The sequence below is a fragment of the Chrysochloris asiatica genome, unplaced genomic scaffold, assembly GCF_000296735.1.
Source record: "Chrysochloris asiatica unplaced genomic scaffold, ChrAsi1.0 scaffold00094, whole genome shotgun sequence".
Classification (NCBI taxonomy): Eukaryota; Metazoa; Chordata; class Mammalia; order Afrosoricida; family Chrysochloridae; genus Chrysochloris; species Chrysochloris asiatica.
Genome location: NW_006408612.1, coordinates 12267185 through 12284233, shown reverse-complemented (window position 1 = coordinate 12284233; position 17049 = coordinate 12267185). Strand labels below are relative to the sequence as shown.

Sequence of the window (17049 nt, the reverse complement as noted above, 5' to 3'; positions counted from 1 at the left end):
ATAAAGTGACTATATCTGAGGAGATAGTGATACAATCTAAGATTGTTTCTGGATATCATTGTTTACCAAGGTAAATCTATATGAAGAGGCTGAAACCATCTCCCTTTTTTGCTTTAAGTATATAGAGAACACCATAGTGAAAAATTTTATATTTGTTGGTATAAAATTAAAATAACCTAACTTGTAAAAATTGGATAGCAGATTTTATTCCAAGGGTCACCTGAGGTATCATTTATTATGCCGCAAGAATTCTCTTGTTGTTGTTGTTAGGTGCCATCGAGTCGATACTAATTCAAAGAGACCTTATGCACAGCAGAACGAAACACTGCCCGATCCTGGGCCAACGTCACTATTCTTGCCACGCTTGAGTCCATTGGTGCTGCCACTTGGCCAAGCCATCTCATTAGGGGTCTCTCATCTTTTTCTCTGACCCTCTCAAACCTTATCAAACATGATATCCTTCTCCAGAGACTGGTCCCTCCTGACAGTATGTCCGAAGTATGAGAGACGAAGTTTGGACATCCTGGCCTCCAAGGAGCACTCTGGCTGCACTTCTTCCAAAACGGGCTCTATTGGTTCTTTTGGCTGCCCATGGCATTTTCAATATTCTCCTCCAACACCGTAACTCAAATGTGTCAATTCTTCTACGGTCTTCCTTATTCACTGTCCAGCTTTCGCATGCGTATGAGGTTTTTGAAAATACCATGGCTTAGGTCGGGCACACCTCTGTCCTCAAGCTGACATCTTTGCTCTTCAACATTTAAAAAAGTCTTGCGCAGCAGATTTGCCTAATGCAATACGTCACTTGATTTATTGACTGCTGCTTCTATGAGTGTTGACAGTTGATCCAAGAAGACTGAAGTACTTGACAGCTTCAGTCTTTTCTCCGTTGATAAGAATGTTGTTTATTGGTCCAGTGGTGAAGATTTTTGTTTTCTTTACACTGAGATGTAATCCATATTGACCAAAGGCTGTGCTCTTTGACCTTCATCAGTAAATGTTTTAAGTCCTCTTCACTTTCAGCAAGCAAGGTTTTATCGTCTGCATATCGCAGGTTGTTAATGAGTCTTCATCCAATCCTGATTATATGCCCAGCATGTTGTTGTTGTTATGTGCCTTCGAGTGGGTTCTGACCCATAGCAACCCTATACAGGGTTTCTGAGGCTGTAAATCTTTACAGGAGCAGAAAGCCTCATCTTTCTCCCACGGAACAGCTGGTAGTTCCGAACTGCTGACCTTAAGGTTCACAACCCGATTCGTAACCACTACGCTACAAGAGCTCCTTAACAGGTTGAATAAGTATGGTGAAAGAATACAACCCTGTTGCACACCTTTCTTAAGTTTAAACCATTCCGTTTCCATGTTCTGTTTGAACAGCTGCCTCTTGGTCCATGTACAGATTCCTCATGAGCACAATGAAGTGTTCTGGAATACTCATACTTCGCAATGTTGTCCATAGCTTGTCATGATCCACACAATCGAAAGCCTTTGTGTAGTCAATAAAGCATAGGTAAACATCATTCTGATATTCTCTGCCTTCAAACAAGATCCATCGGATATCAGCAATGATATGCCTTATTCCACGTCTACTTCTGAATCCAGCTTGAACCTCTGGAAGTTCTCTGTCAATGTATGCTTGCAGTTGTTTCCGTATTACCTTCAGTAAAAGTTTACTCGCATGAGATATCAAAGAGATTGTCCGGTGACTTCCGCATTCCATTGGGCCACCTCTCTTTGGAATGGTGCCCTTAAATCAAATCTGACTCATTGTGACCCTATGTACAAGATAAAACACTGCCTAGCCCTACGCCAGCCTCACAATCGATGCCATGCTTGAGTCCGTTTTTGTAGCCACTCTGTTGATCCATCTTGGGCAACGTCTTCCTTTTTTCACTGATCCTCTGCTTTATTATACACAAAGTCTTTCTCTAGGGACTAAATCCTCCTGATAACATAGACAATGAATGTGAGATGAAGATTCTACATTCTCCTTTCTAAGGAACATTCTGGCTATACTTCTCCCAAGACAGATTTATTTTTTCTTCTGGCAGTCCATGGTATTTTCAGTACTCTTCATTAACACCATAATTCAGATGCATCTATTTCTTCTGCCTTTCTTAATCATTGTCCAAATTTCACATACATAAGAAGCGATTGAAAATACCATGGCTGGGGTCAGGTGCACCTTAGTCCTCAAAACTGACGTCTTTGAAGAGGTCTTTTGCACCATATTTGCCAAATGCAATATGTCGTTTGATTGTTGATCCAAGTAAAATGAAATCCTTGATAGCTTCAGTCTTTTCTCTGTGTATCATGATGTTGCTTATTGGTTCAGTTGTGAGAATTTTTGCTTTGTTTATGGTGAGGTTTAATAAATAATGAAAGCTATAATGTTTGTTCTCCATCAGTAAGAGCTTCACTTTCTCTTTGCTTTCAGCAAGTAAGATTGTGTCATCTGCATACCACAGGTGTCAATGAGCTTTTCTCCAATCCTGATGTCCAGAGCTTCTTCATATAGGCCAGTTACTTGGATTATTTGGCTCAGCATACAGATTGAATAAGTATGGTGAAAGGATATAAGATATAATCTTGATGCACACCTTTTTTTTTTTAGTTTAAACCAGGCAGTATCTCCTTGTTCTGTTTGAATGATAGCCTTGGTCAATGTACAGGTTACTCATGAGCACAACTCTGTGTTCTGGAATTCCCATTCTTTTACAATATTATCCACACAGTCAAATGCCTTTGCACAGTCAATGAAACACAAGGTAAACAACTTATTGCTAGTCTCTACTTTCAGCCAGGATTCATCTGACACCAACAGTGATATACCTCCTTTCATGTTCTCTTCTGAATCCAACTTAAATTTCTGGTAGTTCCCTGTAGATGTATTTCTGCCACTGATTTTGAGTTATCTTCAACAAAGTTTTACTTATGTGTGATAGTAATGATATTGTTTGATAATTTTTTATTGCATCACCTTTCTTTGGAAAGGGCATGAATATGGATCTCTTCCAATCAGTAGGCCAGGTAACTGACCTTCAAATTTCTTGGTATAGACAGGCGAGCATCTACATCAGTGCATCCCTTTGTTGAAACATTTTGATTGGTGTTCGTTGATTTCTGAAGACTTGTTTTTTTCGATGCCTTCAAATGCAGCTTGGATGACTTCTTTAATACCGTTTGTCCTTAATCATATGCTACTATCTGAAAAGGTTGAATGTCAACCAGTTCTTATTGGTAGAGCGACTCTGTATTCATTCCATCTTCTTTTGATGCTTCCTGCCATGTTGTTAGGTACGGTCAGGTCGGTTCTGACCCATAGTGACCCTGTATAGAATTTCCAAAGAGCAGCCGATGAGTTTGAACTATCAACCTTGCAGTTCAAACGACTTTGCAGTCTAGCACATTAGCTCACAGCACCATACCAGGACTCCATTTTATTCATGGAATCCCTCAGTACTGAAATGTGGCTCTTTAATTTTTTTCTTCAGTTCTCTCTTCTTGAGCGTTGGCTTCCCTTTTGGTGCTGTAACTCCAGATTTCTGTATGTTGTTGCTAATTGCCATCAAGTTGGAGCATACTAATAGCGACCTTGTATAGGGTTTCCAAGGAGCAGCTAGCTGGTGGGTTTGAACCTTCAGTCCATTGCTTATCTGCTAGTGCCACACCAGGAGGTCTTTGTATGTTTCATTAAAATACTTTGTATTCTAGAGCTGCTCATTGAAATCTTTTGTTTAGTTCTTTTTCTTCATAATTTATTCTCTTCACCTTAGCGACTGTGCCATCAAGAGTACCATCAAGAGTACGTTTCAGTCGTTTCTGATAGCCATTTTGCTTTTGTTTTTCTTTCTTAATAACCTTTTGTTTTCTTCACATATGATGCTCTTTATATTCTGTCTGGTCTTCAGTCATTAGTGTTCATTGTGTCAGATCTGTTATTGAGGTGGTGTCTACTCTAGGTCCATGTGGGTGTATTTTGGCTCTCATGGACTTGTTTTAATTTTTTCAGCTTTAAGTTAAACTTGCATACAAGCAATTGATAATTTGGTTTCCCAGTCGGTCCTCTTCGTGTTCTGACTGATGATATTGAATTTCTCTCTCGCCTCTTTCCATAGATGTAGTTGATTTGATTCCTATATGCTCTGTCTAGCGAGGACCATGTATATAGTCATGACTTAGGTTGTTGAAAAAAGGTATTTTCAATGAATAAATTGTTGTTCCCAGCATGCATTCCCCAGCATCATTTCTATTACCAAAACCACATTTTCTAATTCTTTTTTGCTTTCACCTTTTGTGTTCCAGTTAACAGTAGTCATCAGTACGTCTTGATTGTATGTTTGATCAAGTTCAGACTACACGAGTTGGTAAAAATCTTGTTTCCTCACTTTGGCATTCATGGGTGATGTGCGTAATACTGAGCAAGTTTTAACCTCTCAGAGCCAATGAACTCTTGTAAAGTGGGGTAATAATAGTACTTACCTCACAGAAGTGTTGTGGGGATTAAATAAGTTAATACAAATAAGCCATTTAAGACAGCACACTGCTTTTACTGAACGCTTAGTAAATCTTAATTATGTTGATCATTATTATTACCATCATTATAAAGCTTTCTAATCAGGTTTCTGGCAAGCTAGACAGAGGAGAAGAAACCCAATATATGCTTCTGTCTGAATTGTATGATAACTTGTCTATATAATCAATTGTCTTGCTAAAGCATTGATCTGGAAACATGAAACAATGTGCTTTAGATTAAAGATGTAAAATGAGCTTTTTCTTCCTGATTCTTACTATATTTGTCTGTTAGCCTGTGTCAACACACCCCTTCCCCCCACCAAAGCAAAACAAAATAGACCCATCGAGTTGATTCTGATGCATATAGCTGTATGTAGGGTTTCTGAGACTATAGATTTTTATGGGAGCAGACAGCTTCATTCTCCTGTAGAGTGGCTGATGGGTTTTAACTGCTGACTTAAGTCCTTAGTCTTGGCTAACAGAGAACAAAAGTGACTGAGCAAAATGCAAATAAATATTCAATGCATAAAAATGGAAAAGAATAGATCATATTGTTTGACAGCTTGTTTTCTTTGTAGATAATGAAAATAGCATTAGTAGTTTTTTTTTTTAGTACACAAAGCTATAAAATAATATACTTGTTTAATTGTTGTTGTTGTTGAGTGCCTTCAAGTCGATTTTGACCCATAACGACCCCCTGTATAGAGTTTCCGAGGAGCAGCTGATCTTGCAGTTGAAAGGGCTTTGCAGTCTGGTGCGTTAACCCACAATACCAAGTAGTCTTGCTTTAATGGAGCTGTAGGATTGACACTGGACTGTGAACCACAAAGTTGGCAGTTCAAACCTACCATCTGCTCCTCAGAATCCTATACAGGGTCGCTATGAGTCAGACCCAACTTGACAGCACTTAAAAACAACAATTAGCCATTATCTGACACTTATTAAAACTGTATTTATTTTCTTAAAAATCTGAGTTTTTTAAAAGACTCCCCCCCCCCCACCCAGTATAGGTTTGTGACTTGAGTTTTTATCTCTAGCTTGGTTGCACAATCCCTGAAATTGGATAGGTTCATAATACATGCTTGCATAATAATAGCAATTCATATAGAGTCATTTTCTGCTTTGCTAGAAAATTGTTTTCAGAAGAGTATGCTGGTACTAAATACAGTTTCTTGATGCTTTCAAGAAACTGTCACTGTTGTGATGATGTATGTCTGGGAGATGGGAGAGGGAAGGAGGGGATAAAGTGCTATGGACAGTACTCTTTCAGACGTGAAGTTAAGTATTTGTTGTTAAGTGTCATTGAGTTAGTTTCGACTCATAGCAAATCCTGTATAGGGTTTCTGAGGCTTTTTAAGTCTTTAAGGAAGCAGAAAGCCTCATCTTTCCCACAGTGTGACTAGTGGACTCTAACTGCCGGTCTTGTTTTTTCACAGTCCAGTGTTTATCCTACAGATCTACCGCACTCCTGAAGTTATTGTTAGTGTCATTCAGTCATTTCCAATTTATGCAGACCCTGTGGAGGGTTTCTTAGGAGCAGCTAGTAGGTTTGAACTGCTGAAATTGTGGTTAGCAGTTCAGTGCTTGTCCTAAAGAACCACATCAGGCTATCAATAGGAAGTTAAATGGAAGAGGATAATATAATTTAATCTTTGCTTTGTTTTAAAGGTCCTGTTTTTCTTTAAATCTTGTTTTGGTAGTATACTGGGCTATCCAGTTTTTGCAGTTGCTTCTTTTGTTAAAATCTCCTTTTAAGGGAAACTTCTTGGACCTTGTTGTTTAGAGTTTAGGAAGAGCAGTCTGGTGGATATGAACCACTGATCTTGCACTTGCCCTATAAATGGTTTGTTTTCTGCATTAAGCTATTACCCTTATATGTGGCTTGAATGGACTCTGGAAAACTGAACTAAGAATAGTGAATTAATGGCTTGTGTTAAAAGAGGAACTGGGATAATCAAATTTTTCTCTAAAGCATTTAAAACTGTAAAATGTGGAGAGACAGACCATTTTAATAGTAGGAGCCAAAGTGGAAACAATATGTAAGGTAGCCATGAGGGTACATGTCATGGTGGAGCAAAAATGTGAGAAATCAGAGAACACTATTTAAGGAAGGACCAGATACAGTGATAGAAAGACTGATTTCCATGCATTCCTCAATGCCATACATAATAGATGAAGTTACTGCTTATGTATCGGGTACTGGTCTAGTCTAGGAATATTGCTCTGACAAATCATAGTAATAAGTGGGTTATGTATCGAGCTGCTAATTGCAGGGCCAGCCGATTGAATCCACCAACTGAAAGGCTTTCTGATTTACAGCTTCGGAAACCCTATTCACAACCACCACTACCACGAGTGGTTCTTAATTGGGAGCAGTTTGCCAACCACAAGACATCTGGAGACATTTTGATTGTCACACTGGGGTGGGGTGGGCTGGCAGCGGTGGGGAATGCCGGCATCTTGTGTTGTGGGTAGAAGCCAGTGCACATCATCATCCTACGGTGCACAATACAACTTATTGCAAAAATCAGTTATCTGGCTCAGAATGTCAAGAGTGCTACGGATGAGAAATATTGGTTTAAGTGTGTATTTTGTAGACTACATTTAATTTTCTGTGTTTTCAGAAGTGAGGAAGCTTACTAGAGTAAAATGGAGGCCTCAGTAATATTACCCATTCTGAAGAAGAAACTCGCCTTTCTTTCAGGTATGTTTTTTTTCCCCTTAAAATGGAAAGTTCTTGATATCTATGTATATGTACATGTCACTAGGAGTTGGAACCCACTTGAGAGCACTTAACAACAACAACAATATATATATAATCTTGTTGAAAATTTTTTCTTTGATAAGTTGGACAGAAATGCATTTTTCTGCTCTATGAAGGTTTTGTTTAAAAGGTATGCATATTTTAGAGACATCTTTTAATGAAAATGGATAACTGTGCAAACTAGCTATGACTGTTGGCCTATGGTGGGCAATTTTTATTATGTCTTATAATTTGATTAACATGGCAGCACAAGGTAACTGTCATAATATATCACTTCTTATAAAAAGCAGTGCAGTAATTAATACAAGAATAATTGTTGACATCTAAATGCTTGTAGTTAGGTTTTATGATATCCTGTCACCTAGTTTTTCCTGTCATTTCCCTATGAGAAAGTTCCAGTATGCTAGAGCAATTATGAAATGTCTATGGCTTTCACTTTGACTGTTTCAAATTGATTGCACAGGCCTGAATTTACCTTCAATTATTAATCCAAAGTCTGTATCAGCTAATAATAAGATGAAACAAATGTATATGACTTGTTGAGTGTAAGACTGATGATCTGTTTTGTAAAACTTCGCCCAATTCACAATAATAATAATAAAAAAAACCCAGAATCTGTAATGTAATTTGCTAGTGTGTTGATTTATAGTGGGTGTAGGCTTTTCTGTATTCTGGATCACTGAGTAAATCTGTACATGTTTGAGGATAGATATTATGGCTCCATCTGCATAGGGAGGGTATTAGGGGTGTTCAGATTACCTTATCTTTTTTTTTTCCCTTTCCTTTCTTAGGGTCTTGCCAGAATTTTGCTATTGAAAAGTATTTGTATCTGTAAATCGGCATGCATTTTTAGTTAGGTATAAGTTATAAAGGATAAAATAAATTAAATTATGCTAGCATTATTATTGATATTATTTTCTTTATTTAATAATTTTAAGTTTTTCCTTTTTTTTTTAAACTTCTCTTATCAGTAGACACTTAAGGTTTTCTTCATTCTTTTCTAATATGTAAAAACATTCTTATCCATAGCCTTGTGCCTTGTGTACAGGTTTAGCAGTACAAATTCCTATAAGTGGAAATGTTAAAGAGAATACTCATTAAAATTTGTTGTCACATTGTGCTCTAAGAAGATTTTATCCATTTATGTTAATCCCAACAGTGTATGAAAATGCCTGTTTTCTCCTACTATTGCCAATATTTTATCATTTTATCAGTGCTATTTTTGAGTCATATGGCACGTTATCTGTTCAGCATTTGCCTTTGTTGACCATATCTGTCTTGAAAGTCTTAATTTGTTTTGACTTTCACCCCTTTCACTTTTGCACTGGTAATTAAGTGACTGAAACTTAGTGTGATGAGCTGCTAACCAAAAGGTCACTAGTTTGATCTAACCAGCTGCTTGGTGAGAGAAAGATGAGGCACTCTGATTCCATAAAGATTTACAGCTTCAGAAACTCTATGGGACAGTTCTACTCAGACTTACAGGGTAGCTGAGCATCAGAATTGACTCTATGGTAGTGGATTTAGGGAAAGCTGAGGGCATGAGTATAAATGTGGTCCCGAAACTTAAACTCCTCTTCTACAGAAGATGAGTAGATTGTCTTTAGAAGAGGGAGTTCATTCTGTTATATAGTCCAGGTATGAATCATTCTATGGATTTGGATTGAAGAGTAAATGAGGTATCTCTTAACTTAGCCCTCTTGATTTCTTTTCTCGATCATTGATTATTAAAGCCAATCATTGTCAATTTTATTAGTAGGAAGATTTTTTTGATATCAACCAAAGTATTCAGGGAGATACAGTTTGAAAAACATTTGTGTAATCCTTGAAAAAGAAATAAAACCTATATTACAAACCATCCATTTGTCTGTCAGTTTGCCTTACTGTGGTGACTTGTGTACTACTGTGATGCTGGCAGTGATATCAACAGTATTTAAAATTATTTTAAATACCATGGTGAACAGGTTTCAGAGAAACTTCTGACAGACCAGGAAGAAGGAGCGGTAGATCACTTCTGAATGGTTAGCCATCTTTTGAATAGCAGTAAAACACTGACATAGTTCCAGAAGTTGGAAGGCACTCAAAATATGGCTGGGGAAAAGCTGCTTCCTCAGAGTAGAGTTGATCTTAATGATGTGGATGGAGCAAACTTTTGGAACCTTCATTTGCTGATGGACACAACTATAAAATGAGAAGAAATAGCTACAAGCATCCATTAGTAATTGGAATGTGGAAACAACGAAATGTGAATCTAGGAAAATTAGGGGCCATAAAAAATGAAGTCAAATGCATAAAGATCCATACCCTAGGCATTAATGAACTGAAATGGAGTGGTACTGGCCATTTTGAATTGAACACTCATATGGTCAGTAGTTCAAACCCACGAGCTACTCCTTGGAAACCCTATACAGGTTGCTATGAGTTGTAATTAATTTGATGGCACTTAACAACAACAACATGGTTTATTGTACTGGGAACCTCAGATGGAAAAGGAATGCCTTTTTGCATTCACCTTCAAAGAGCATTTCAAGACCGATCTTAAAGTGCAATGCTGTCTCTGATAGGATAATATCCATATGTCTACAGGGAAGACCTGGAGTCCTGGTGTGGCACTGTGGGTTAATGTGCCAGACTGCAGAGCCATTTGAACTCCAAGGTCAGCGGTTCAAACTCACCAGCTGCTCCTCGGAAACCCTATACAGGGTTGTTATGGGTCGGAACTGACTTGATGGCACTTAACAACAACAACAATGAGGAAGACAAGTTAATACCATTATTATTCAAATTTACCTACCAACCACTAAAGCCAGGGATGATGATATTGAAGAATTCTACCAATTGAAATTGATTAAACATGCAATCAAGATGCATTGATAATTACTGTTGATTGGAATATGAAGGTTGAAAACAAAAAAGGAAGAAGGATCAGTAGTTGGGAATTGTGGCCTTGGTGATAGAAACGATACTGGAGATTGCATGGTAGAATATTGCAAGACCAATGACTAATTCATTGTAAATAGCTTTTTTCAACAACATAAATAGTATATACTTGGACCTCACCAGATGAAATACTCAGGAATCAAACTGGCTACATCTGTGGGAAGAGACAGTGGAGAGGCTCAGTATCATCAGCCAAAATAAGGCTAGGGACCCAATTGTGTAACAGATCATCAATTGTTCATAATCAAGTTCAGTCTGATACTAATTAAAGATTAAAACTAGTTCACAAGAGCCGAAATATGACCTTGAGCATATCTCATCTGAATTTAGAGGCCATCTCCAGAACAGTTTTATGTGTTAGACTAATAATAAATGATACTAATGACTAAAGGAGCTCTGGTAGCGTAGTGGTTACGAATCGGGCTGCGAACCTTAAGGTCAGCGGTTCGAAACTACCAGCCGCTCCGCGGGAGAAAGATGAGGCTTTCTACTCCCGTAAAGATTTACACCTTCGAAACCCTGTACAGGGTCGCTATGGGTCGGACCCGACTCCATGGCACTTAACAACAACAACAACAATGACTTTTTAAAGATCTGAGCAGTCGTGGTGTGATGTCAAGAACATCATCCATTAAGGAAGCAAAAGGTCTAAAAAATGAAAGACGAAAATGAATGTCAGAAGAAATGAAGTAAAAAGCTGAACAGAAAATTTCAAAGGGCAGTTAGAGAAGACAAAGTCATGTATTATAATGAAATGTGCAAAGACCTAGAGTTAGAAAAATAAAGGTGGGGAAGAACAGACTCGGCAGTTCTCAAGCTGAAATTAAAAAATTCAGGCCTCAACTTGTAATGTTTAATGACTCTGTGGCAAAATATTGAATGATGCAGGAAGCATCAAAAGAAGATGGAAGGAATATTCAGAGTATTTTGGTACAGAGTCTATATGTTCAACCGTATCAGGAGGTAGCGTATGATCAAGAACAGATAATACTTAAGGAAGACGGTCAGTATTTCAAATCTCCCAGTCGCTACATGGGAGGAAGATGAGACTTTCTGCTCCTGTAAGGATTTACTGCTTCGGAAACTCTCTACATGGTCACTATGAGTTAGAACCAACTCAGTGGTACACAACCACCACTACCACCAAGGAAGAGGTTCAGGCTTCACTGAGGCATTAATGACAAACAAGGTTCTAGGAACTGATGAAATACCTATTGAAATAGTTCAACAAACTGATGCAATGCTGGAGGTGCTCACTCATCTATGCCAAGAAATTTGGAAGACAGCTACCTGGCCAACCAAGTGGAAGAGATCTATATTTGTGTTCCTTGCAAAAAAGGTGACCCAGTGAAATTCGGAAAACATCAAATAATGTCAGTATCACATGTAATTAAAATTTTGCTGAAGATAATTCAAAGTTGGTTGCAAGAGTACACTGGCAGGAGCTGCCAGAAATTCAAGCCAGATTGAGAAGAGTATGTGGAACTGGGGATATCATTGCTGACCAGCAGATGGATCTTGGTTGAAAGCAAATAGTACCACAAGGTACTTGTGTTTTATTGACTATGCAAAGGCTTTAGACTTTGTGGATCATGACAAGCTATGAATGACATTGCAAAGAATGGTTATTCCAGAACATTTAATTGTGTTCATGAAAACCTGTTGGTAGGTCAACAGACAGTCATTAGAAAAGAACAAAGGGATGTTGAATGGGTTGAATCAGGAAAGGTGCACCAGGGCTGTATACTTTTACCATACTTAGTCTGTATGCTGAGCAAATAATCTGAGAAGCTGGGTTACATGAAGAAGAACATGGCATCAAGATTCCAGGAAGATTCATTAACAGCCTTCGATATGCAAATGATACAACCTTGACTGCCAGAAGCAAAGAGGACTTGAAATACTTAGTGATGAAGATCACAAACAGCAGCCTTCAGGATAGAGTACACTTCAATATATAGAAAACAAAAATCCTCACAACTGGACCAATACATAATATTATGATAAACAGAGAAAAGATTGAACCTGTCAAAGACTTCATTTTGCTTGGATTCACAATCATTGCTCTTGGAAGCAGCAGTCAAGAAATCCAAGACATTGCTTAGGCAAGTCTGCTTCAAAAGATCTCTGTCAAGTGTTAAAGAGCAAAGATGTTGCTTTACGGACTAAAGTGCAGTTAACCAAAGCTGTGGTATTTCCAGTCATCTTGTATGCATGTGAAAGTTGGGCAATGAATAAGGAAGCTCATAGAAGAATCTATGCATTTGAACTATGGTTTTGGCAAAGAATATTGAAAGTACAATATTGAAATATTGTCAGAAATACAAATCTGTCGTGGAAGAAGTACCTCCAGAATGTTCCTTAGATGTGATGATGGCTTGACTTCATCTCATTTACTTTGCGCATGTCATAAAGGAGCAGTCTCTGGAGAAGGACATCATGCTTGGGAAAGTGGAAGGTCAGTGAAAAAAAGGATTGACAGAGACAGCCACAGTGGACTCACATAACAGTTGTGAAGATGGTGCAGAACTGGGCAGAATTTCGTTTTGTTGTGCTGAGGGTTGCTAGGAGTTAGAACCCACTTAACAGCACCTAACAACAGTATTCTAAACAGAAACCATATTCACTTGAACTCACAACTGATTGTAAGACGAACCTTATGAAATGGCCATTTTTATGTTTAACTGGTTATTAACAATTTGTATCTTTAACCTAATTGAAGGCCGAAGTTCATACCATAAATTGCCTTCCTGTCACTGAGAGGAGCTCTGGTAGCATAGTGGTTACGAATCAGGCTGTGAAGCGCAAGGTCAGCTGTTCTGAGAGAGAAAGATGAGGCTTTCTGCTCCCGTAAAGATTTATAGCCTCGGAAACCCTGTTCAGGGCTGCTATGAGTCTGAATTGACTCCATGGCACATAACCACCACCATCATTGATGAGTCTTTTTTTCCCCTCTCCACTTTCTGGAGAGCTTATAGAATCATTCCCTTCTGTATTTACTGTTTTTTAAGCTTCTAAGATTGTTGTAAATGTCAGTTGGGTCAGAAGACGAATGTCAGTGTAAAAGTCAAGCATGTAGGAAACTTACAGAGAAGCCATTTGTGCACAAAAATATTAGCTAAGTTTTTAACATTTATGGCAAATTGAAGGGGCCTTGGACATATATGAAATGTAAGTGTTCCATTACTTGGCTTTGAGGCTTCAATATGTAATACTGTACAGTCTTCTCAATTTGGTAAAGCCATTGCCTTCTGAGGAAAAAAAAAAAAAAAAATGCTTATCTGATCTTTGTGAGTGGAATTCTGATAACTCTTCATCACAAAATGCCTCCTTTGACTTGATACAAATTCTGCTTACTCAAGGCTTAGAGTCCTGGTGTGGCACTGTAGTGGGTTAATGTGTCAGACTGCAAAGCCATTTGAACTGCAAAGTCGGTGGTTCAAGCTCACCAGCTTCTCCTTGGAAACCCTATACAGGGTCGTTATGGGTCTGAACTGACTTGACTGTACTTAACAACAACAACAACAATGCTTATCTTATCTATGAAGCGTCCATATTTTTCAGAGCTCTTTCTATTTTCTAAATTAAAAAAATATATATATGTTAACAAATAAACTTATTATTTCGTATAACTTTTAGGTTTTCTTCCACAGTAGATGATTGGAAATTCCTGAAGCCTGCAGAGATATTTTATTTTACTTTAATTTTATTTACAAGTGCTTATTGTCCTGGGTACACAGTAGGTGTTTGATGAATTGATTGCATAAAGCATCAGAGTAATGGGAAAAAAATGAAACAAAATTATAATTGCTATGCTTGAATGAAGAATTCAGGAGTACATTTTATCCTTTTATTTTTTTCTCAGTTTTCCATAACTTTGTTATACTACCACAAGCATTTACAATACGTAAAATAGCCATTTTTTTCTTTAAATTTCATTATATTGTTGTTGTCATTGAAGCGCTCCATTGCGGAAACATGCACCAGTTTGTAGACATGTCTAATTAGTGGCACTGACTGCATTCTTCACGTTGTAGCTCCATTCCCACTTCTTTTTCTGAGTTGTTCCCTCTCTCACTGACACAATCTCACGGCCTCCCTAAGGTTTTTGCCAGTTAATAGCCACTGTTTTTCACCGATGTTTTAATTTGTTATTGTTTTAGTGACATTAGATACAAATATACTTTGCTCATAAATGTTTTTATGTCTATTCCATTTTAAATTTATCTATTTCCTTCTTTAATAGGAGGAAAGGACAGACGAAGTGGCCTCATTCTAACAATTCCATTATGCCTGGAGCAGACAAATATGGATGAGCTGAGTGTCACCTTAGACTATCTACTCAGCATTCCAAGGTGACTCTAAAGGTGTCTTTTCTTAAATCTCAGTATGTTTTCATTCATCTACTGATGATTCTACTGTTGTTATGTCTACAGTTAAAGGAGATAAAGCTGTCTTATCTGCTTTTGTTAGCAATTAATTTATAATTAAAAGCACTAGGATTAATAACTTTTGATCTCAATGTGTATTTTATGCTATTTTGATGTACTTACTATTTTGGAATTTTAAAAAATGCATGTACCATCAACTTTTCAAGAACAAAAAGATTAAGCATCTATAGACCATACAACTTTTTAAAAGTTAGCAATTTTAATTCAGTAGGAAAGCTTTTATGTACCTATTTCATTGTATAAATATAAATAGATCTATAAGTTCTAATATAAAGTGGAGACTGTTAGAAGTTTTAAAATATGTTTTTATTTTTAAAAATGTATCTGCATTTATATTTTAACCCAGAGTCCTTAAATTTTGGATTTTCATATTTGTTGGGTGAAGATTACACTCAAGCGTTCTTATTTACGCAGGCCAATTAATCACTTCCATAACCACAAAAACAAAAAGCCCACTCCCTATTTCTGCTCCTTATGTCATAGATTTGGGCACTCAAGTTGGCCAACATTAGAATCATCTGGAGACTTATTTTCAAAGTTCTAATATCTGGGCATTTACTTCCAGTATAGTGATCTAATTGTTTTTGGGAGCCTTCTCATTAGAATTAAAATTTGTTTGTTTGTTTCCAAATAATTCTAATGTGCAGCCAGATTTGTAAACCATTGCAGTAAAGCCTTAGAATAAGGGCAGGGGTTTTCAGTCTGTAAAATATACTGTTGCTAAGGGCCATCGAGTTAGTTCTGACTTATAGCAACCCTGCATAGGGCTTCCAAGGAGCAGCTGGTAGATTTAAACTGCTGACCCTGTGGTTAGTACAATGCTTATCCTACAGCATCACACCAGGACTCCATTTATAAAATGTTAGACGTAAGAAAATGGACAGAATTGCTTCATAATGCATCAGAATGCCCTTTACTTGCTTTTTTTTTTTTGACATAATAATACTGTATTTCATCTGAACAACTGCTCCTTGGAAACCCTATTTAGGGTCACTAAGTGTTGGAACCAACTTGACAGCACTTAATAACAACAACAACCTTGCAGCATACAGGGTGAAAACATTTAAAAAATAACTGATTAAAATCAAAACTACTGCCAGAATTGGCCTGTAATTTATTGAATCTATTGTCGATTAACTTTTCAATATTTGCATAATTGCAGTTGATGGTAGGTGCCTTTGAACGGGCTTCATAGTGACCCTATGCACAACAGAAACATGGCCCGGTCTGCAGCAGCCCCACGATTTTTGGTATGCTGGTGTCCATCACTGCTGACACTGTGCCTATCCATCTCATTGGGGTTCTTCCGCTTTTTAGCTGACCCTCCACTGTATCAAGCACAATACCCTTCTCCAGGGACTGTCCCTTCTGATAATATGTCTGAAGTATGAGAGAAAAAGTCTCGCTATCCTACCTGCTAAGTAGAATTCTGGCTGTACTTTTTTACAGCTCAGATTTGTTTGTTCTTCTGGCAGTCCGTGGTATTTTCAGTATTCTTCTCCAACACCCTAACTCAAATGCATCAGTTCTTCTACTGTTGTTGTTGTTTAGTGCCGTCGAGTCGGTTCCGACCCATAGCAACCCTGTACAGGGTTTCCGAGGCTGTAAATCTTTATGGGAGCAGAACGCCTCATCTTTCTCCCGCGGAGCAGCTGGTATAGTCTTCTGTATTCAGTATCTGTAAAAAAACTTCTTTTTTTCCCCCCTCTTTTTATAGAGGGAAGTTACCAGACTGCATAGTCAATTTATTGTATTATCATCATTAGGTAATAAACAGCTTTTTATGTAACTGGTATTAGCCAGACTTACAGCTAATAAACTATGGAAAAAGTATTTATGACATATAGGTAGTGAAATAGTTAGTGGATTGAGATCCACAAATTATACTTACCAGGGTCAAACAGCTAGTTAGTAGTAAAGCTAGGGCTAAATGTACAATTCCTGACAAAAATCCAGTGCTTTTCAAACTTCAGATGAACAGAGTACAGTAGAAATTAACACTACTGTTATATCTTATGTAAAATGAGGTTCTGAAGTTAGAATGCAATGCAGAAATCATTAACAGTCAAAACTACTCCTGAAACATGCTTTGAAACATACTTAAGGAAGAATTAGAGACTGACATACTACCTTTCTCTGAACATGCTGGATTTTCCTCCAACATTGGAACATGCCATTGAGCTGAGTTCTAGAAATAATGATTAGGTTTCCTATAAGAAAATGGCTTGTAAACGTATGTTAGTGTTGTGTCTCAGTTTACCCAGATGACCGCTCAAGAGTCTCAGGATCGTTAAGGAAGCCTTTATTAGCTGGCTAGCCACTATAGCCTCCCTAAAAGCCGGTAAAACTGCAGCCCCAACCCAGTTTTTCAAAGAGTAT

General features: G+C 37.7%; 1 protein-coding gene across 1 annotated transcript in view; it reads left to right on the top strand.

Annotated features, from left to right (window-relative positions):
• Nucleotides 1-7164: 7164 nt before the first annotated feature.
• Nucleotides 7165-17049, top strand: part of SESTD1 (SEC14 and spectrin domains 1) — a 79647-nt gene continuing 69762 nt past the window's right edge. Inside the window, exons 1-2 of the mRNA XM_006866704.1 lie at nucleotides 7165-7219; nucleotides 14466-14574. Of these exons, the coding sequence (XP_006866766.1) occupies nucleotides 7165-7219; nucleotides 14466-14574 (164 nt within the window). The remainder of the gene's footprint in view (nucleotides 7220-14465; nucleotides 14575-17049) is intronic.